At 45.2% G+C, this 22,831-nt stretch overlaps 2 protein-coding genes across 2 annotated transcripts in view; both read left to right on the top strand.

The window, feature by feature from the left end:
* LOC129866104 (chordin-like) overlaps positions 1 to 1,258 on the top strand; it is a 36,197-nt gene extending 34,939 nt beyond the window's left edge. The window contains 1 exon segment of the mRNA XM_055939279.1: positions 125 to 1,258. Coding sequence (XP_055795254.1) covers positions 125 to 189 — 65 coding nt within the window. The 3' untranslated portion in view covers positions 190 to 1,258.
* Positions 1,259 to 6,174: 4,916 nt separating this feature from the next.
* Positions 6,175 to 22,831, top strand: part of LOC129866085 (chloride channel protein 2-like) — a 249,482-nt gene continuing 232,825 nt past the window's right edge. Inside the window, exon 1 of the mRNA XM_055939252.1 lies at positions 6,175 to 6,706. Coding sequence (XP_055795227.1) covers positions 6,704 to 6,706 — 3 coding nt within the window. The 5' untranslated portion in view covers positions 6,175 to 6,703. The remainder of the gene's footprint in view (positions 6,707 to 22,831) is intronic.

Here is a 22,831-nt window from a genome sequence, read left to right on the forward strand (position 1 = left end):
GCATCTGAGGACACATGCTTGAAATAGCGAGACATGCTCTCAATCCTGATGACATGCTTGCAAACAGTGATGATTCATGTAGTAATCATAGATTCATTCATATTGGATTGTCTCTTTTGTTTAGATTCCAAAGAGGAAGAGGAGGAGCTGATGAAAGTTCCGGAAAAGAAGAACAGCTGGAGACACTGAGCTGAGACGCCTCTCCACCCGCATCCCCCCTTCTACCTTCTCCTCACCCCCACCATGACCCCCCTCCCCTCGCTCTCTACCTACCCCCTCATGGGGAGACCTAGACCTGCACACTGGGTCAGCTAACACCCCCTAAAGCCAAGATCCCTATGATCCTCCTGCCCCGACCCACAACCCCCCCTGTCCACTCTCACCCCTTAGTCAACCTCTGGATTGTAACGAAGGAAGGAAAGACAAGCAGAGAAAAAGAAGAAGAGGAGCACCAAGGTGTCATGGAAGAGACTAACTGAAAGAATGGAAAGAAAGGACCAAAAAGAGATATGAAATGGACTAACATAACTGCTGCAGCTGTGTCTTTTGACTGGTATCTCCTTTGAAATTTGACTTTTTCTGTTGTTTTTGTTTCTTAGTTTTTTTGCTTCCTCTTAATGAATATTACCCTTTCAAAAATCACACACAATTACCCTTCATATTCGAATACCGGTACACAAGGTGACACTGTTTGTTGTTTAGTTGTTAAAATGGATGTATTGGTAGTCTTGATTAGGACTTCTTTCTGTGTGCATACTCACTTTTGAGTGTGTGTGTGTGTGTGTGTGTGTGTGTGTGTGTGTGTGTGTGTGTGTGTGTGTGTGTGTGTGTGTGTGTGTGTGTGTGTGTGTGTGTGTGCGTGCGTGTGTGTGTAAACAGTGCCACAAGCATATGAGGCAGTGAACTTACTGGGTGGCTAGATGGAAACACACACACAAAACAGACTGAGCATCACTGACTATCTCATAAATCAGCACCACACATATGTTCTCTTATCCCATCCAGTCAGCACCAATAGAACACTTCCGTTGGAAAAGCATAACAAGAATCTATTCTAATTGCTTACTGAAGAGATTAGAATATACAGTAACAGTACTGAACATCTGTTTTCGATTTATTTGCAGCTCTGACCTGTATTGCACCGCTTCATGTGCTCGTCCATGATGTTATCTGTTTCTCATTTTATAATACTTTGTATTAGTGTTGTTATTTTTATGAATCTTGCTTGTATTTATTGAACGTGTGAAGGAAAAAATAAAAGTTGTTCGTTATAAATTGTCTTTTGACAATTTAGTTGAAATCCATAACTTTTTCCGCTATCCTCCTCTCTTCTCTCTTTATCTTAATCACTCTCTTTCATTTCTTCTCTTCACTCTTCCATTTCCTGTATCAACTGGTTCCACTTTCTTTTCCCTAACTTTCTTTGTCTCATCTCTGTCTCGCTACTTTTCAATGCATCATCTCTCTCTCTCTCTCTCTCTCTCTCTCTCTCTCTCTCTCTCTCTCTCTCTCTCTCTCTCTCTCTCTCTCTCTCTCTCTCTCTCTCTCTCTCTCTCTCTCTCTCTCTACCCTTCATCAGATGGCACTTTCTCTTTCTTTTCCTCTCCTTCATTCCATAGACACACACCACATGTGTTCTATAGCACACAATGCACTCTCTCTCACACATACAGGCAGACACACACACACACACACACGTACACACACAATCACAATGACTCAGCCAAAGGACAGACAGACTGGAACATAAACACACATGCACAGATGTACACAGGTACACACTCTGCCCCTGAAGAATGAACACACACACATGCACATAGGTTAGCGTTTTTCCATCATGAATCTTGTTCTGGAGGCAGCTCTGCATTGTTGTCCCTAGCTGGCACAGCCACAAAGTCTTAATATCTGTTTTTAAACGTAACCTTAACCTTAACCACACTGCAAATCCATCTGCCACACCCTAACCTTAAATTAAGACCAAAAAACTCATTTTTGTTTTCAGTACCTTTTACAATATTGCCAATTTTTACTTTGCAGCTGGCCTATTTAAGGGGAAATTGCTCAGTTCTGCCTCCAGAACAAGACTCGTGACAACAAACGTCAACAACAAACGTCAACATGCACACGGATTCAGCCAAAGGACACAGACTGAACATCTACTGCTCCCCCTATGGGCAGGTAAATAGTACTGACATAAATCACTTCCTATGGTAGAGCCAGCTGGTTGTGAGCATGCCCAGTTGCACCTGCTGACCTTCCCTTAGCAGAGAGAGAGGCCATGTTGTAAAGCCGCCAGCCGTCTAACCAGCCAGCAGCCACACAGCTGGAGGCTAGGGTCAAAGGTCAACAATGCTGAGCTACGGCTCTGTTCCGACAGCTTGGATCAGAGGCATGTCTACTGACTGGCTGGGGGAGGGAGGGACGGAAGTATGTGGGTCTGCATCTGCATGCCATGGTGTGGGTGCATTTTCATGGCACATTCCTGTCTCTGTGGGTAAGTGTTCACTCCTTCTCTCTTATCCCCCTCTCTCCTTTTTCTCCCTCCATCTCTCCTCTTGTCTCTCCCTCTCTCTCTTGCTACGTGGCTTTGTGGGCCACAGGGCCTTTGAAAAGCCTCTTAAATCTCTGGGCCTGAGCTGAGCCACGGGCAGGCAGCACAGGGCTCAGCTCCACAATAACCCCCTATAGCAGACAGCACACCCAGGGCACAGCCCCACCCAGACTGGGCTAGGAGAAAGTTACAGGGGAACTCTGTCTGAAAAGACGAGACGCAGTGCTTTAGAAGTCTATACCTCTTCATTGTAGGGTGAAGGTCGAAGATTACAGTGCCCTTTGAGGCAGCAAATGATAAAGGACAGGAGTTAAATGAGGAGAGAAGAAAACAGTAGTTAAAGAGAGTGTGGGGTTATGAAAAGAGGAGCAAATGTGAGATAAAAGAAGATAGGAGCAGAGAGCAGATAGAGAGTGTTTCGAGCGAGAGATAGAGGAGAGAACAGGAGGAGGAAGAGAGACCTGCTATTGTCCTGTGTGACCCAGGGCTGTTTAACTTTCTCCAGGAGTAGTTACACAAAGGGGGAGACGGGTAAACAAGGCTCCTGCATCATCAAACCCAGAGAGAAAGAGAGAGAGAGGGGAGGTTGAGTTAAAGAATCAAAGAGGAAGAGGGGTAGAGACACAGACAGTAATGGTTTTCCACTGGACTAACACTGTACCCCCTCTCCTATAACGACAACAACAGGATAGCGATATAAACTGCTCAAATGACCAGGAATTAGCGACTCTGCAAACAAACATGCTACTAACACTCACTGTTCACACATGCATGCACGCACACACACACTACGTTAATCCATTCAGTCCTTTCTGTTGTTCCCCTACAGAGGTCTACTGTGACCTCTAGTGGTCGCTGGCGGAAACTGCAGTGAATTCTTGAACGAGTTAGATTAATAAGGACTGTGGAAACTTGACATCCAGGCATCAGTTTGTCTATGGGTGCAACATTTCCTGGGACATGAGAAAGCCAAGGGCCATTCCTGCAGAGTAACGAGGAAAAGGAGACCATTTCCCGAGCAGTCACTCAGATTATATATTTATTATAGTTTTAATATTGTTTAAAAATTATTGTTTTATTATTGATATAATATTATTGTTTTAATATTATTGTTTTATTGCCTTTTGCTGGACTGAGTGAGTATTACAGGAGACTGGAGAGAAAACAAGAGAGCAGACTGGCTGATATTTGATTAAACATGACCAGGGTATGACATACCCAGCAGCATACCACCCTGCATACATTTATATTACATTTAAGTCATTTAGCAGACGCTCTTATCCAGAGCGACTTACAAATTGGAAAGTTCATACATATTCATCCTGGTCCCCCCGTGGGAATTGAACCCTGGTCCCCCCGTGGGAATTGAACCCACAACCCTGGCGTTGCAAGCGCCATGCTCTACCAACTGAGCCACACGGGACCAATACCATACCACTGCTGGCTTGCTTGCTTCTGAAGCTAAGCAGGGTTGGTCCTGGTCAGTCCCTGGATGGGAGACCAGATGCTGCTGGAAGTGGTGTTGGAGGGCCAGTAGGAGGCACTCTTTCCTCTGGTCTAAAAAATATCCCAATGCCCCAGGGCAGTGATTGGGGACACTGTCCTGTATAGGGTGCCGTCTTTCGGATGGGACGTTAAACGGGTGTCCTGACTCTCTGAGGTCATTAAAGATCCCATGGCACTTATCGTAAGAGTAGGGGTGTTAACCCCGGTGTCCTGGCTAAATTCCCAATCTGGCCCTCAAACCATCATGGTCACCTAATAATCCCCAGTTTACAATTGGCTCATTCATCCCCCTCCTCTCCCCTGTAACTATTCCCCAGGTCGTTGCTGCAAATGAGAACGTGTTCTCAGTCAACTTACCTGGTAAAATAATGGTAAAATAAAATAAAAAAATAAATAAAAAATACATAAAATGTCTGATCTGTCATTGTTGAATAGATCCTCTGTATGCTGGGGCTCACATAGTGATTCGCTTGCCTTGGACATGACACTTCAAGCAGGGCTGGGGCAAGGAGTGGGCTTTAAGGGCTGTATAGAGGGAGGGAAGGAGAGAAGAGAAGAGGATGGGGAGAGGAGAGGAGAGGAGAAGATTTAGAGGACTGGATAGAGAGACAGGAGAGGAAGGAGGGAGGGAGATGAGAGCGTTTCGAGGGCTGTATAGAGGAAACGGAGAGGAAGAAAGGAATTAAGGGAGAGGAGAGGAGAGCAGAAGAGACTTTAAGTGGGACTTTGTGTCTCCAGTGCTCTTTACAAGTAGCGTAATAACTCTAAACTAAGGAATATTTCTAACAGAGTAACCAACCAATAGAAATCCCAAGAGCACTTCAAGTCCACAGCTTCCATGTGTATTGGATTCTTCTGCATTCCATTACCGTGATAAATCTTCCATTCCCAAACTTGTCCCAGTAGCGTAGTTCCACTGTAGGATGAATCCCAGGTGGTATCCAGGCTTTGAGCCTGTCCGGTCACGCACTAGTTGAAAGACAGCGTGAGAGGGCAACAATAGGTTTGGAGAATCAAATTACATTATTGAATTTGGCGTCCCCACGCGCTCCCATCTCCACACTGCGTTGGCTAACGAAATACAGGGCCACGGAGTGTAATTGAACAATGCAGTAGGGCAAAACGACGTCCCAAAACAATTAACGTCGAGATTAATGTGCCAGGTAAGGCACATTTGAGTCTAATTTGGGTATTTTCTCTTAGTTTTAAACCCAAATGATTTTTTTATCTGCTTTATTGTCGACAATGGGGTTCTGTATGTCCCTGTCAGGTGACTTATGGCCATAATTAATGGGCCTATATTTTGTTTCGTTCATGAATTAACTATCAGTCTATGAGGGGAAAACCTGGAGGATTCCTTCCCGGTCCGAAATCAGTAATGGCTCCGGAGCTGAGACACAAATTACAGCCATAGCCACTTTACCTCCAGAATCCATCTTCAGACCCGGCGTTTTCCAAACAGAGATGGATGTGGCAGCGTCGGCACGTTACTGCTTACTGTGCTGTGTAGACTACTAGGCTACTGTGTCGGACTGGGCTGGGCTGGAAAAGACGATAGCCTAGACATAAGGCTGAAGACATGAATGAGGAACCGAACCTACCGCTTTCCCGTCAGACGCCATGGGCTCGCGTATTACCACAGCTCCCCAAGGCTCGAGAAACAGACGAGCCCAGTCAACCCAGCATAGACGCAGCATAAATAAACATGCATCTCACGCAGTACCTTTCACTCTCAAAGCCTCTGTGTTTTAATTGCCGTTTGTCGGGCAGAGCTCATCTAAAAAAAATAACCCAAGTTAACTGCACTCGTGTGCGTCAGGGTAGCACAGAGAGAACGAATCAACGACACATTCAAAGCAAAGGGGAGGGGGTATTCATGATTTTACTCATATTTTAATTAAACAATGTGGTGTCATTTTGAATTAGGCTATCGGCATGAATTTATTATAGGTTTCTCCTTACGAAACTGATACACGAAGCCTATCAATCCCTATCCTACTCTGATCAACACCACATGTGGAGGCGCGAGTGGAGCAGAAAGAGCTGGGCAGTAACAGTTGCTGCGGCAGCACCCGCATTGCAACACAGAATCGATGTTCCGCTGTACCAGGATGGGCAAGACTAGCTGTTGCATGCATGGGTTTCGTTTCTATCCCCCCTCCAAAATTACGAGACAGATCCCGTTGACGTCACGTCCTCTGTTACCTATAGCTATCTGTATGTGTATTCCCTCGCAACTTGATAGGTTGAACAGGGAATGCGGCTTGAGAAATTCCGGTTGGAAGTTGGGCTGAACAGCACGGGTTCTCATCATCAGCGAAGCGACAAGCCTGCCGGCGTGGCAGTTTCGAAGGAGGCTGTGAAGCAACAGGAATATGGATTCGAATTCCTGGACATCGGTTGTAGCCTGTAGCCCACTATAGCAGCAAACCGACCATCTCCAGTGCCAGATAGTGATGAAAAAACTCATCTTAACTTTCCTTAAGAAGACCACCTTCTCTTGTGGTCGAATTTTGCAATCTTGCCTCCACTCTTTGCCCACCCTTCCAACCCAATGCTCAGGGGAGATATGGAGTATCACAGGTGACTGGAGCCCAACAGGGACATTTTAGGATTGTGAACTGGAGATATCGCATTGAGGAAAGGATGGTGAGTATGGGGAAATGTTCATCCTGCTCTCATCTCCCATTAACCAGCTATTGCCCCCATTCCCTCGCCTCACCCTCACCCTGTCTCTCAGACCCACGGTTCCATTCAGACAGAAGTCCCGCGGTGCCGACATGGTCACATTCAACCGTGAAGATCACCCTCATCATCACAAGTGATGCCCGCTCACCCCGAGGCGACAGACTGACACACACACACACACACATTCACACACAAACACAGTGCAGCAAACAGATGACAGATGAAAATGATGTTTGCTGGCGTACTCTCTACTCTCATGCCTACCATTAAACCTGTTGACTGATGAAAGTTGTTACTTTATCCTAACAGCCCATAATATTCAGTGCTGGTTCAGCTATTCTGGTTGGCCGATAAATGTTTGCTTTTTATGGTTGCTTGCAATACAACTTTATAAAGTGATGGAGGTGACACTGACGCATCAAGTGAGAGTGAGTGACGAACCAGATGACTTTCGTTTCAGATATTGGTCTTCGATATTGCAATCTTCTTTCCCTCTTGTGGTTTAAGAGTGAGCAGGCTAATAAGTAAGTGTGATAAAATGGATTAAGTGTGAATTTAAAAAAATAAATAATGAATGGAGAAGATGCTGTAGGGAAGTGGTTCCCAGACTTTTTATAGTCCCGTACCCCTTCAAACATTCAACCTCCAGCTGCGTACCCTCTCTAGCACCAGGGTCAGCACACTCTCAAATGTTGTCATTTGCCATCATTTTAAGCCTGCCACACAAACACTATACGATACATTTATTAAACATAAGAATGAGTGTGAGTTTTTGTCACAACCCGGCTCGTGGGAAGTGACAAAGAGCTCTTATAGGATCAGGGCACAAATAATAATATGATAATAATCAATCATTTTGCTCTTTATTTGACAATCTTACAGATAAAACCTTATTTGTTCATCGAAAATTGTGAATAACTCATCACAGGTTAATGAGAAGGGTGTGCTTGAAAGGATGCACATAACTCTGCAATGTTGGGTTGTATTGGAGAGAGTCTCAGTCTTAAATCATTTTCTACACACAGTCTGTGCCTGTATTTAGTTTTCATGCTAGTGAGGGCCAAGAATCCACTCTCATATAGGTACGTGGTTGCAAAGGGTATCAGTGTCTTATTAGCGCGATTTGCCAAGGCAGGATACTCTGAGCGCAGCCCAATCCAGAAATCTGGCAGTGGCTTCTGATTAAATTAAATTTTCACAGAACCGCTTGTTGCAATTTCGATGAGGCTCTCTTGTTCAGATATCGGTAAGTGGACTGGAGGCAGGGCATGAAAGGGATAACGAATACAGTTGTTTGTGTCATCCGTTTCGGGAAAGTACCTGCGTAATTGCGCACCCAACTCACTCAGGTGCTTCGCTATATCACATTTGACATTGTCCGTAAGCTTAAGTTCATTTGCACACAAAAAATCATACAATGATGGAAAGACCTGTGTGTTGTCCTCATTAATGCAGACAGAGAAGAGCTCCAACTTCTTAATCATAGCCTCAATTCTATCCCGCACATTGAATATAGTTGCAGAAAGTCCCTGTAATCCTAGATTCAGATCATTCAGGCGAATAAAAACATCACCTAGATAGGCCAGTCGTGTGAGAAACTCGTCATCATGCAAGCGGTCAGACAAGTGAAAATTATGGTCAGTAAAGAAAACTTTAAGCTCGTATCTCAATAAAAAGAAAAAACGTGTCAATACTTTGCCCGTTGATAACCAGCGCACATCTGTATGTTGTAAAAGCGTTACATGGTCGCTGCCCATATCATTGCATTGTGCAGAAAATACACAAAAGTTCAGGGGCCTTGCTTAAACAAAGTTAACTATTTTCACTGTAGTGTCCAAAACGTCTTTCAAGCTGTCAGGCATTCCCTTGGCAGCAAGAGCTTATAGGTGGATGCTGCAGTGTACCTAAGTGGCTTCGGGAGCAACTGCTTGCACGCGTGTTACCACTCCATTATGTCTCCCTGTCATGGCTTTTGCGCCATCAGTACAGATACCAACACATCCTGACCACCAAAGTCCATTTGATGTCACAAAGCTGTCCAGTACTTTAAAAATATCCTCTTTTGTTGTCCTGGTTTGCAGTGGTTTGCAGAAGACGATGTCTTCCTTAATTGACCCCCCATAAACGTAACGGACATATACCAGGAGCTGTGCCAGGCCCGCCACGTCTGTTGACTCATCCAGCTATAACGCATATAATTCACTGGCTTGTATGCGAAGTAGTAATTGTTTCAAAACACCTCCTGCCATGTCACTGATGCGTCGTGAAACAGTGTTGTTTGATGAAGGCGTTGTCTGTATAGTTTTTTTGGCCTTTTCCCCCAGCTTTGTCCCAGCCATATCCGTGGCAGCAGGAAGAATAAAGTCCTACACAATAGTATGGAGCTTGCCTGTCCTAGCCACTCAGTAGCTCACCATATAAGATGCGTCTAGCCCCTTCTTATTAATGGTATCTGTTGCTTTTATACATATCTTACTACTCGAAAGTCGTCTTAATTCTCTTTCCAAAAACTCCCGTGGCTTATTTTTCAAATTGGCATGTTTTGTTTCTAAATGTCTGCGCAAGAGTGAAAGTTTCATCGAGTTGTGAGATAGTACTTTTGCACATATAACACACTGTGGCTGAGGAAAGGCACTACTCCCAATGTAAGTGAAACGAGGCAGTGAAATGAGGCTACTCAGTTGAGAAAAAATCCTCACCCAAATGTATAGCCCTGTTGGAAAATATAAATGAGTAGTAAGACATGTTTGAAAATGTCAAGGGGAAAAAAAGGTGGGGGGAGAATATATATATATATATATATATATATATATATATATATATATATATATATATATATATATATATATATATATATATATATATATATATAAGTAAAGAAAAGTATCACCCTGACTGTAGAGAATCTTTTTATTTCTCTATTTGGTTAGGTCAGGGTGTGATGTGGGGTGGGCGTTCTATATTTTGTATTTCTTTGGTTTTGGCCGAGTGTGGTTCCCAATCAGAGGCAGCTGTCTATCGTTGTCTCTGATTGGGAATCATACTTAGGCAGCCTTTTTCCCACCTGTGTTTTGTGGGTAGTTGTTTTCTGTATAGTTTATGCTCCTTACAGAACTATTTTGGTTTTCCCTCTTGTTTATTTTGTTTGAGTGTTTTGTGATCAAATAAAATCATGAACACTTACCACGCTGCGCTTTGGTCCGATCCTCATTACGACCAGAGCCATGACAGTACCCCAGTTTGGAAATACCTGCTCTAGGGTAACCTCCCGGCTTTTACTGTCTTTCTCGCACTGTTTGTTTTCAGTACTACCCAAACACTTGTTAGAGGGAAATTACTAGTTTAAAAGAAAGATGAGGTTTTAATGAAATTCATTCACTTAAATCTATCAGTCGTGAGTGTGTATGTGGAGGGTGTCTAAAACGTCAGTGATTAGCCCTTAACCATGCTGTTTTCTGAATAGTCCTGTCTGCCGAATTCCCTGTTCAAGTTCACTAATCCATCCGGTGTGTGTTTGTGTGGTTTTCACGTTGTAGAAATTATTGGAGACAGGCGCAGGAATTCGTAATACGGGGGTTTAATACTCCACCCAAAATATACAACATGCCATAAAAGGCACAGGGACGAAGACCAAAACAAACACGTATACAAAAACACATTGATGTAACCCAAACAAAATAGCGAGGTAAAACCTTTAATAAACACACGGGATGAGACCCGTATTAACAATGCACAGAACGAGACCCATAAACAATGCACGGGACAAGAACTGTAATAACAATTGCACAATACTACACGGGACGAGACCCGTAATAAGAAGTACACAATACACGCAGCACGAAAGCCAAAACAACAAAGCACAGGTACTCACAAGATCAACGGACATGGGAACAATAACAGACAAAACAATGGTGAACAGAGGGCACATACAGTATACAATTACTAATCAGGGGAATTGGAATCAGGTGTGTGTAATGAGACAGTTCAGTGACGCCTAGAGGCCGGTGACGTAGACCTCCAGAACTGGTGCACGGAATGAGCAGCAGTACCGGAGGAATCCGTGACAGTGGTGTGTGTGCGTGGGCACATGTGTGCATGCGTGAGTGAATTACCTCACTCGATTAGTGATATCTAATGCCTCATTGTTGTACACACAACAGCAGCACCAGGAAGATGGATACGGCTATTTGTAGTTGTGCTGATTTCATGACTTAATTAACATAAATTCCCTCCACTTTAGAGTTACCAGTGATCTATTATCTGTTGATGTTATATAGATGTTCAATTAAAATGATGTTCTGGAAAGATTCAGACAGCACCTGTGAGACAGTGGCTTTTAAATAGAATCCCTATCAAATCCTTCTCAAAGATACAGAAGAAACCATGGAAGTCTGTACCTGCTCATAACATACTGTAGCAACAGGGAGGATGTAACAACAAGGTCTGCTAAGACAACCTCTAATAGGCTCTTGGATGGCTCTAAGAAACTTCCTCTTAAAAGTCTAACTCCATCATGAAACTTCATTCCAGAGATAAGTACTCATCCATCCTTGAAAGAGATATAAAGAGATAGAGAGAAGCGGGTGCATTATAAACGTTGGACTCATTTTGGCATTCACTCTCTCTCTCATCCTAGAGATGAGGGCTTCCAGCCGTTCCCGAGAGAGAGAGAGAGAGATAGAGAGGGAGAGTGAGGGAGAGAAGAGAGATAGAAAGAGAGGGAGGGAGGGAGAGAGAGAAGAGAGATAGAGAGAGAGCACATGTCCGTCCCTGAGCGAGAAAGAGAAAACTTGAAAGACAGACAGCATAGACAAATAGCTGCTTTAGCTGATTTATATGTAGGAATCACTAGAGAAATAGCTGCATTAGCTGCTTTGCATGTAGGAATCACTATCCAATAGCCTCAGAGGAACTCTTTAGAAGTGTATGTCTGTCTGCTCCATGTGTAGAGATGACCATCTGAGGGCTAAAGTGTTTTCCTTCTCCATGGAGATGAGAAGAACAGAGAGGTCTCTTCTGATTCTGCACTGCGCTACACAGAGCTGGAGGGATTTGAAAAAGAGAGAGAAAAAGTGAGAAAGAGAGAGAGAGCATTGAAAGACTAGATAACAAATGACACTGGCGGCTGCTACATTTACGAGGCTTCTTTAATTTTTAAACACCCCCGTCTCGATAACTGGTGACTTCTGTCTCTAAGACCTCATCACTTTTATGGCTCTGAACTTCCTAGCCCTCATACTACCGACTGGGGTCATTTTGACCCCAGAGGCATATTTTTTATCCTAGCCCAAAGGTGGTTTATATCATTCTTCAAATTTTCATGGCTTTGTTAATCAACTTGTTCTTAATAAATCTAAATAATTGTTTAGTATTTCTGTATCAATATGGATTTTTTTTTTTAAAGTCATTCATGGTCATTTTGACCCTAGCCAAAAACACCTAATTCTGCTTATAGTCATTTGATAGATTGGACGTTTATTTGAATCCTGGTTTCTCTGGAGACATAATAGCAAGTTATCCATACCACCAGAGTCTGGAGACATAATAACAAGTTATCCATACCACCAGAGTCTGGAGACATAATAACAAGTTATCCATACCACCAGAGTCTGGAGACATAATAACAAGTTATCCATACCACCAGAGTCTGGAGACATAATAACAAGTTATCCATACCACCAGAGTCTGGAGACATAATAGCAAGTTATCCATACCACCAGAGTCTGGAGGGAGACCTGTATCAGATAGACAGATCATCTGGAGAGATAGAACTCCCCATCTACTCCCTACCACGTATCATATGGCTTTGTACAAAACCAAAATAACCTTATTTAGGTGCATATAAAATCTGCCTATGGTGTATAGAGCTGTATAATTGGTGTGTATTCTCTAAAAGGTAATAATTATAGGGCAAATCTAAAAAATATATTTGAATCTAGGTGTCTTTGGAGACATAACATTATCCATACCATGGGAGGTATGGAGTGGGACCTGTGCCAGTGTTTTTGACCAGATAGACAGATCACCTGCAGAGATGGCGCATCGTATATATTTACCTATGGTTATAACTGGTTATAAAAGTTTGTTAGTGGTATGAATACTTGGTATAACTATTAAACAGAAATAAGCTACTCTCTGAATGGACACATAATATGTATTCTCCAAATAGTTGTATTTATTTTACAGAAATATTATATAAATACCAGAATTACTATAATATCCTCCAATATTCTATATGTGCAACTTGTTATGGTATTTGGGTTGCTAAACCATTTGGTTTGAAGTGAATTTGAGGATTTGGGCATACTTTTTGAATCATCCTAGCAATGCTAATGCTGGCTGGGGGGTAAGTAAATGAAGAAAACTAAGCCATATTTTTGGTAATTGTCTCTCAAGATCAATGGATGAATCACTTTTTGTCAGTACAATTAGATATATTTCCAATTTTGGTGTACCGCCCCTTTAAATGGCAATCGTTTTCACCACATAAATTTGTCAAAAAGGCCAGCATCCCGGAGTCACCTCTTCACTGTTGACATTGAGACTGGTGTTTTGCAGGTACTATTTATTGAAGCTGCCAGTTGAGGACTTGTTTCTCAAACTAGACATTCTTATGTACTTGTCCTCTTGCTCAGTTGTGCACCGGGGCCTCCCACTCCTCTTTCTATTCTGGTTAGAGCCAGTTTGCGCTGTTCTGTGAAGGGAGTAATACACAGCGTTGTAGGAGATCTTCAGTTTCTTGGCAATTTCTCGCATGGAATAGCCTTCATTTCTCAGAACAAGTATATACTGACGAGTTTCAGAAGAAAGTTCTTTGTTTCTAGCCATTTTGAGCCTGTAATCGAACCCACAAATGCTGATGCTCCAGATACTCAACTAGTCTAAACTAACTCAACTAGTCCAGTTGTATTGCTTCTGTAATCAGAACAACAGTTTTCACCTCTGCTAACATAATTACAAAAAGGTTTTCTAATGATCAATTAGCCTTTTAAAACTTCTTGTCAATAGGGGGGTGCTATTTTCATTTTGGGAAAAATCGTGCCCAATTTAAACGGCCTCGTACTCTATTCTAGATCATACAATATGCATATTATTATTACTATTGGATAAAAAACACTCTCAAGTTTCTAAAACTGTTTGAATTATATCTGTGAGTAAAACAGAACTCATTTTGCAGCAAACTTCCAGACAGGAAGTGAAAAAGCTGAAAACGAGGCTCTGTTTCAGGGCCTGCCTATTCAATTGCCTAATATTTATCGATATGCATGCACTTCATACGCCTTCCACTAGATGTCAACAGGCAGTGGAAGGTGGAATGGGGTGTCTAGCTTGATCTGAGGTCGAACAAGAGCTTTTGGAGTGGCAGGTCAGGAATTTCCTTTCTCTACCTACGCGCACGAAGCACCCCTATATTGTCTTCTGATAAGCGTTCGGTATACACGGCTAATATCTCCGGCTCTGATTTTATTTGATACATGTGATAATAACGATAATAACGAAAAGGACATTCTAAAACCAAACAACGATTTATTCTGAAAAAAGGACTCCTTGTACAAGATTCTGATGGAAGCTCAGCAAAAGTAAGAACAATTTATGATGTTATTTCGTATTTCTGTGGAAAATGTTATTTCTATTCTCCGCCGTTTTGGCGGGCGCTGTCTCGCAATAACGCAAGCTGTTTGTTATGGTAAAGCTATTTTTAAAAATCTAACACGGCGGTTGCATTAAGAACCAGTGTATCTTTCATTTGCCATACAACAAGTATTTTTTAGTAAAGTTTATGATGAGTTCTTTGGTCAGATTAGGTGAGTGTCCAAAATAGCTCCGGACATTCTGGTGAATCGATGCTACATATTCACAATGTATAACCACGGTTTGCAGCTCTAAATATGCACATTTTCGAACAAAACATAGGTGTATTGTATAACCTGATGTTATAAGACTGTCATCTGATGAAGTTGGTCAAGGTTAGTGATTCATTTTATATCTTTTGCTGGTTTTTGCGAATGCTATCTATGCGGTGAATAAATGCGGTTGTGTGTTTGGCTATTGTGGTAAGCTAATATAATGCTATATTGTGTTTTCGCTGTAAAGCACTTAAAAAATCGGAAATATTGGCTGGATTCACGAGATCTTTATCTTTCATTTGCTGTACACCATGTATTTTTCATAAATGTTTTATGATGAGTATTTAGGTATTTCACGTTGCTCTCTGTAATTATTCTGGCTGCTTTGGTGATATTTTTGATGGTAGCTGCAATGTAAAACCAAAACTCTATTTATACCTCAAATATGCACATTTTCGAACAAAACATAAATTTATTGTATAACATGTTATAAGACTGTCATCTGATGAAGTTGTTTCTTGGTTAGTGACTAATAATATCTCTATTTGGTCGGTTTTGTGATAGCTACCTATGCGGTAGAAACATGGTGAAAATATGCGGTTGAGTCTTTGGCTATTGTGGTTAGCTAATAGAAATACATATTGTGTTTTCGCTGTAAAACATTAAAAAAATCGGAAATGATGGCTGGATTCACAAGATGTTTATCTTTCATTTGCTGTATTGGACTTGTGATTTCATGATATTTATATGCTATTATTTACTTGTGGCGCTATGCTAGGCTATGCTAGTCAGCTTTTACTGATGAGGATGCTCCCGGATCCGGGATGGGTGTTAAGTAAAGGTTAAAGTGATAAACTTGGATTAGCTAACACAACTTACCATTGGAACACAGGAGTGATGGTTGCTGATAATGCGCCTCTATACGCCCACGTAGATATTCCATAAAGAAATCTGCCGTTTCCAGCAACAATAGTCATTTACAACATTAACAATGTCTACACTGTATTTCTGATCAATTTGATGTCATATTAATGGACAAAAAATGTGCTTTTCTTTTTTTTTAAATTGACATTTCTAAGTGACCCCAAAGTTTTGAACAGTAGTGTAAATGATACTAAAATCAAATTATTGTAAATCAGTTTTTTACTACTAATGTGGATTGTACTTTGGGAAAACGCTGCACATTATTTAAGGTATAAAAAAATATTTTCGTTTGACAGAATATGCAAAATAACAGTAATTGTGCTAAAATAACAGTCTTTTTTGGTTATTTTTTATTTCAGATAACATTATTTACATGTCTAATGATGTTTTGAAAACAATTAAGTTGATATTTTGCTATGATTATTGGTTTTTCTAATAGATGACCCCAGTTGGTAATCCATGTATGTAAAATAAGTTAATAATATGAGGGTTAAGTATGTTTGGGAAGCGATTGTCATTATAGATCAGTTTGTTTAAGGCTTAAAACTTTATGTTCTGTTTGGTTTGGTTTCCAATATGCTCCATCATGTTGGTTTGTTTCTGCAGAGGTATGTTGGAGACCCTCAGTAGCCACAGTCATTACTCAGAAGGATTTATGAGTAAAAAGGATGCCTACCTGCCTACAGGAATATGAATGAGCTTCCTGTGAAGTATGCAGGAGTTTGTGGTAAATAATACTGGAGTTTACAAGTTTGGACACCACGACGAACTCTCTCTCTCTCCCTCCCTCGCACGCACGCACACACACACACACACACACACACACACACACACACACACACACACACACACACACACACACACACACACACACACACACACACACACACACACACACACACACACACACACACACACACACACACACACACACACACACACACACCTTATATACCAGAGAAGCGTGCTCATTGTTTGTAATGAAATCAACGCAGGCTTTTAATCCTGGCAGAGAGAGCAGGCAGCACATACCCCTAGCTAAGGTCACTCCGACACACACACACTGGAAACAGGCAGAGTGTACACTATGCACGTGGACGCACACTCAGACACACACACACCGAGCCGCAGGTGCGCAGACAGTTGTTCCAGCCCAACACTAACCGTTGGATCAGCTATTCAATCAGGAATTCAACAAATTTGTTGTGTTAGTGCGGGGCTGAAACAAATGCCTGCAAACATATGACTCTCCAGGAGGATCAAAAGTGAAGAACAGTAAAATGCATAGAGTAAAATCCTTGTATTATTCTGTTGCTAGACTGGTGGATGGTCCAGAGGTGTGGGTTAAGACCATGCTGTGTCTGGGCTACCCTGGAGCCTCCAAAAGGACTGGTTGGAAGTGGAGACTATTTTATTGTTACAGCTTGAGGTCTAAAGATATCTGACCTTGCTCACATATTTATTTTTTTAAATTCTAAATAACAGTCTCAAGCTGTTACTGTGTCTCTGTGTGTGTGTGTGTGTGTGTTTGTATGTGTGTATGTGAAACCATGGCCTCTGATTATAGTGTGTGCCTGGCAGAATAATACAGAGGCCGTTGGCAACAACACCTGACAATGGGAGGGAACAACCTGTGATGTGTATGTATGGGTGTGTGTAAGAGAGAACGAGAGAGAGAGTCAGTGTGTGTGAAAGGGGGGGGAGAGAGAGAGAGAGAGAGGGAGAGAGAGAGAGAGTGAGTGTGTGTGTGTGAAAGAGAGGGGGGGAGAGAGAGAGAGGGAGAGGGAGAGAGAGAGGGTGTGTGTGTGTGTGTGCTGGTCAGAATTCACAGTCTCTTTCATCTCATTTCCCCATACACACATTCCAATGGCCAACCCCTCAAAGCCCGCAGTCATGCTTTTGGCCAACCAGCACCTTCGTCTTCGTCCACCTGAGAATTTCCAGCGTTCCAATGTCAGTCTTCAGTCTGCAGCACCCTGGAGGATGGAGTAGCACTCACACATGCATAAACACACATGCTCTCTCTTTTTCTCTCTCTTTCTCTCTCTATCATGCTTTCCTTTATTATTGATAGAAAAAGGCTGTTTGATTAACCATTCTACCATGTATTAGCATGTGTCTGTTAGATCAGGACTGACTGCCATTGATTAATGAGCTGCTTGTAGGATAATGAGTGAGCTCAACAATAACGACTTCAGTTACTGATTGAACGATTTGCCAGAAGAGAGAAATATTTTGTTAAGTGGAGGTGTGTGTGTGTGTGAGAGAGAGTGAGAGAGAGAGAGAGAGAGTGAGTCTTGGTGTCCAAACTTGTAAACTCTAGTATTATTTACCACAAACTCCTGCATACTTTACAGGAAGCTCATTCATATTTCTGGAGGCAGGTAGGCATGTGCGTGTGTGCCAGGGCATCTGCATAAAATAAACAACAGGGGGCAGTGTTGCATTCACTCAAGTGGTGCTGTGTCTATCTGCATGTGTCTGTTTTACTGTATGTGTGTGCATAAGCACTGTGTACAGTATGCGTAAGTGGCATGGAATTATAACCTAAGTGGTATGTGGTATTATATGCAGCCAGTCACCCGTGATACAAGTCAGTATTAAACACCCATCCATGTCTGAGCACATCGGGAGATGACGTGGAAACCAGCCACTAGGGGCAACAGTTACCTTCAAGTAGGTTTGGGTTTTGCTAGGGTGTTGTGGACGGGATGGCGGATAGGCATCTGCCTCTGGTGCCAAAGGTTGCATCTGCCTCTGGTGCCAACAGCATGTTACAATCCAGAGATAGAAAGTTGCTTTTGAGATTTTGGAGTTAATGCCTAACTGTACGAATTTGAAGTTAATGCCTACACTTCAAAATGTGACATATGGAACAATTTCGAGAAACATGGATGAACCTCTCATTTTGACGCGAGACTGTGAGAGCTGGTAGATTATATGTGAATGAATACCACTTTTTGCTAGTGAATATATGTGTGAATTAAGCTTTGATTCTCAATTAAATAGAGTCCACATTATTCTCCATCCCAGCATACCACACACACACACACACGCACGCACGCACACACAGATATGACAGAGGAGTCAGAGGAGGAGCAGGGTAGTGAAGAACAAATAAATTAGGCTGACTCACAAGAGGCCGAAAGAGAGAGACAGAGCTGAGGAGAAGGAGAGAAGAAAGAGACAGAGAGCTGAGGAGAAGGAGAGAAGAAAGACAGAGAGCTGAGGAGAAGGAGAAAAGAGAGAGACAGAGAGCTGAGGAGGAGAGAAGAGAGAGAATACCATAAGAGAGAGACAGAGAGCTGAGGAGAAGGAGGGAAGAGAGAGAGAATGCCAGAAGAGATCAGACTGGATAGCAGAGATAGGACACACAAAAGCAAAGAGATGGAGGGAATGGGTCAGGGAGGGGAGGAAGTTGGCCTAATGGATAAACGAGGGATGGAGATTTGAGTAAATGTTGCCATGAGCAGTGTTTAGTGCTGGTGGTTGCGTGGTTATTGTTGGAGCCACAACGTGAAATTAGTCTGCCACCTGTCTGGCACTCTTTAGAGGAAAAGGAATGAACCAGGGGGGACAAGGCCAACACAGGCACCGTCACAACCGAGCACGCTCAAAACCACTGTTTCCATAGAGTTCTCTAATTGGCAAACGTTTCCCAGAAATCATGGTGACAGAGTGTGTGTTGCCCTCATTTTGTAAAGGCAGTCAATGTTGTTCTCCTCCTCAAACGAGGAGGAGCATGGATAGGACAAAGATGCGGATTGAGGGAAATAAGCCATCTTTTAATGAAAACAACAAATGAGACTAACCTTCAACTGTCCTGTGAGGACACAGGAACAAACACCCACAAAAGCCTACTGCCTATGGCTACCTTAAATCTGGCTCCCAATCAGAGACAAATGAATGACAGCTGTCTCTGATTGAGACCCAATCTAGGCAGCCATAGACATAACTAGACAACCTAACAAACACTATCCCATACACATACAACACCCATGGACTAACCAAACACACACAACATACAATGCCCACCCCAACTCACGCCCTGACCAACTAAACATAATCAAAATAACATAAAAATAGGTCAGGAACGTGACATAACCCCCCCCTCAAGGTGCGTACTCCGAACGCACCACCAAAAGTCTAGGGGAGGGTCTGGGTGGGCATCTGTCCACGGTGGTGGCTCCGGCTCTGGACGCTGTCCCCACACCACCATAGTCACTCCCCACTTCCGTATCCCCCACCCAATGACCACCCTCCAACTAAACCCACCTAACTGAATGGGCAGCATCGGGATAAGGGGCAGCACCGGGATAAGGGGCAGCACCGGGACAAGGGGCGGCACCGGGACAAGGGGCGGCACCGGGACAAGGGGCGGCACCGGGACAAGGGGCGGCACCGGGACAAGGGGCGGCACCGGGACAAGGGGCGGCACCGGGACAAGGGGCGGCACCGGGACAAGGGGCGGCACCGGGACAAGGGGCGGCACCGGGACAAGGGGCGGCACCGGGACAAGGAGCGGCACCGGGACAAGGAGCGGCACCGGGACAAGGAGCGGCACAAGGAGCGGCACCGGGACAAGGAGCGGCAGGTCCTGGCTGAGGGACTCCGGCAGGTCCGGGCGTAGGGACTCCGACCGGTCCGGGCGTAGGGACTCCGACCGGTCCGGGCGTAGGGACTCCGACCGGTCCGGGCGTAGGGACTCCGACCGGTCCGGGCGTAGGGACTCCGACCGGTCCGGGCGTAGGGACTCCGACCGGTCCGGGCGTAGGGACTCCGACCGGTCCGGGCGTAGGGACTCCGACCGGTCCGGGCGTAGGGACTCCGACCGGTCCGGGCGTAGGGACTCCGACCGGTCCGGGCGTAGGGACTCCGGCAGGTCCGGGCGTAGGGACTCCGGCAGGTCCGGGCGTAGGGACTCCGGCAGGTCCGGGCGTAGGGACTCCGGCAGGTCCGGGCGTAGGGACTCCGGCAGGTCCGGGCGTAGGGACTCCGGCAGGTCCGGGCGTAGGGACTCCGGCAGGTCCGGGCGTAGGGACTCCGGCAGGTCCGGGCGTAGGGACTCCGGCAGGTCCGGGCGTAGGGACTCCGGCAGGTCCGGGCGTAGGGACTCCGGCAGGTCCGGGCGTAGGGACTCCGGCAGGTCCGGGCGTAGGGACTCCGGCAGGTCCGGGCGTAGGGACTCCGGCAGGTCCTGGCTGAGGGACTCCGGCAGGTCCTGGCTGAGGGACTCCGGCAGGTCCTGGCTGAGGGACTCCGGCAGGTCCTGGCTGAGGGACTCCGGCAGGTCCTGGCTGAGGGACTCCGGCAGGTCCTGGCTGAGGGACTCCGGCAGGTCCTGGCTGAGGGACTCCGGCAGGTCCTGGCTGAGGGACTCCGGCAGGTCCTGGCTGAGGGACTCCGGCAGGTCCTGGCTGAGGGACTCCGGCAGGTCCTGGCTGGACGGCTCCGGCAGGTCCTGGCAGGACGGCTCCGGCTGGTCATGGCAGGACGGCTCCGGCTGGTCATGGCAGGACGGCTCCGGCTGGTCATGGCAGGACGGCTCCGGCTGGTCATGGCAGGACGGCTCCGGCTGGTCATGGCAGGACGGCTCCGGCTGGTCATGGCAGGACGGCTCCGGCTGGTCATGGCAGGACGGCTCCGGCTGGTCATGGCAGGACGGCTCTGGCTGGTCATGGCAGGACGGCTCTGGCTGGTCATGGCAGGACGGCTCTGGCTGGTCATGGCAGGACGGCTCTGGCTGGTCATGTCAGGACGGCTCTGGCGCTAGGCAGACGGCAGACTCTGGCCGGCTGAGACGCACTATAGGCCTGGTGCGTGGTACCGGAACTGGAGGCACCGGGCTGGAGACCCGCACCATAGGGAGAGTGCGTGGAAGAGGAACAGGGCTCTGGAGATGCACTGGAAGCCTGGTGCGTGGTGTAGGCACTGGTGGTACTGAGCTGGGGTGGGAAGGTGGCGCCGGATATACCGGACCGTGAAGGAGGACACGTGCTCTTGAGCACCGAGCCTCCCCAACCCTACCAGGTTGAATGGTCCCCGTAGCCCTGCCAGTGCGGCGAGGTGGAATAGCCCGCACTGGCCTATGCAGGCGAACCGGGGACACCACCTGTAAGGCTGGTGCCATGTACGCCGGCCCGAGGAGACGTACTGGAGACCAGATACGTTGGGCCGGCTTCATGGCACTCGACTCGATGCCCAACCTAGCCCTCCCAGTGCGGCAAGGTGGAATAGCCCGCACTGGGCTAAGCACGCGTACTGGGGACACCGTGAGCTTTACCGCATAACACGGTGTCTGACCAGTACGACGCCCTCTTACTCCACGGCAAGCCCGGGGAGTTGGCTCAGGTATCCAACCCGGCTTCGCCACACTCCCCTTTAGCCCCCCCCCCCCAAGAAATTCTTGGGTGAGCCTCACGGGCTTCCAGCCTCTCATACGTGCTGCCTCCTCAATCCACCGCTCCTGGGCTGTGGCTGCCTTCTTCACCTCCCGAGAGCGGCGATTCTCTCCAACCCTTCCCCAGGGTCCTTTTCCGTCCATGATCTCCCAAGACCATTCCTCCTGTGTCCAGTGCCTTAGTTCTTTTTCTCTCTCCTCAATCCGCTTGGTCCTGTTGTGGTGGGTGTTTCTGTAAAGGCAGTCAATGTTGTTCTCCTCCTCAAACGAGGAGGAGCATGGATAGGACCAAGATGCGGATTGAGGGAAATAAGCCATCTTTTAATGAAAACAACAAAACAATACACTACAAAACTACAAAACAACAAATGAGACTAACCTTCAACTGTCCTGTGAGGACACAGGAACAAACACCCACAAAAGCCTACTGCCTATGGCTACCTTAAATCTGGCTCCCAATCAGAGACAAATGAATGACAGCTGTCTCTGATTGAGACCCAATCTAGGCAGCCATAGACATAACTAGACAACCTAACAAACACTATCCCATACACATACAACACCCATGGACTAACCAAACACACACAACATACAATGCCCACCCCAACTCACGCCCTGACCAACTAAACATAATCAAAATAACATAAAAATAGGTCAGGAACGTGACACATTTGCAGATCTAGGATCAGTTTACCATCCCCAAATCAGACCCTTAACTAATAAGGAGGAAATCATAAAAACAACATTTGATCAATATTCCACAGGGTTGGGGACAGGGTCAATTCCATTTAAATTCTAGTCCATTTGCAAAGAAAACCAAATTACAATTACAATTACTAATTTTCTATATTGAAGAGAATTGGAATTTCAGTGTACTTCCTGAATTGACTGGAATTGAAATGGAATTGACCCCAA

Source organism: Salvelinus fontinalis, chromosome 11, assembly GCF_029448725.1.
Source record: "Salvelinus fontinalis isolate EN_2023a chromosome 11, ASM2944872v1, whole genome shotgun sequence".
NCBI classification, from domain to species: domain Eukaryota; kingdom Metazoa; phylum Chordata; class Actinopteri; order Salmoniformes; family Salmonidae; genus Salvelinus; species Salvelinus fontinalis.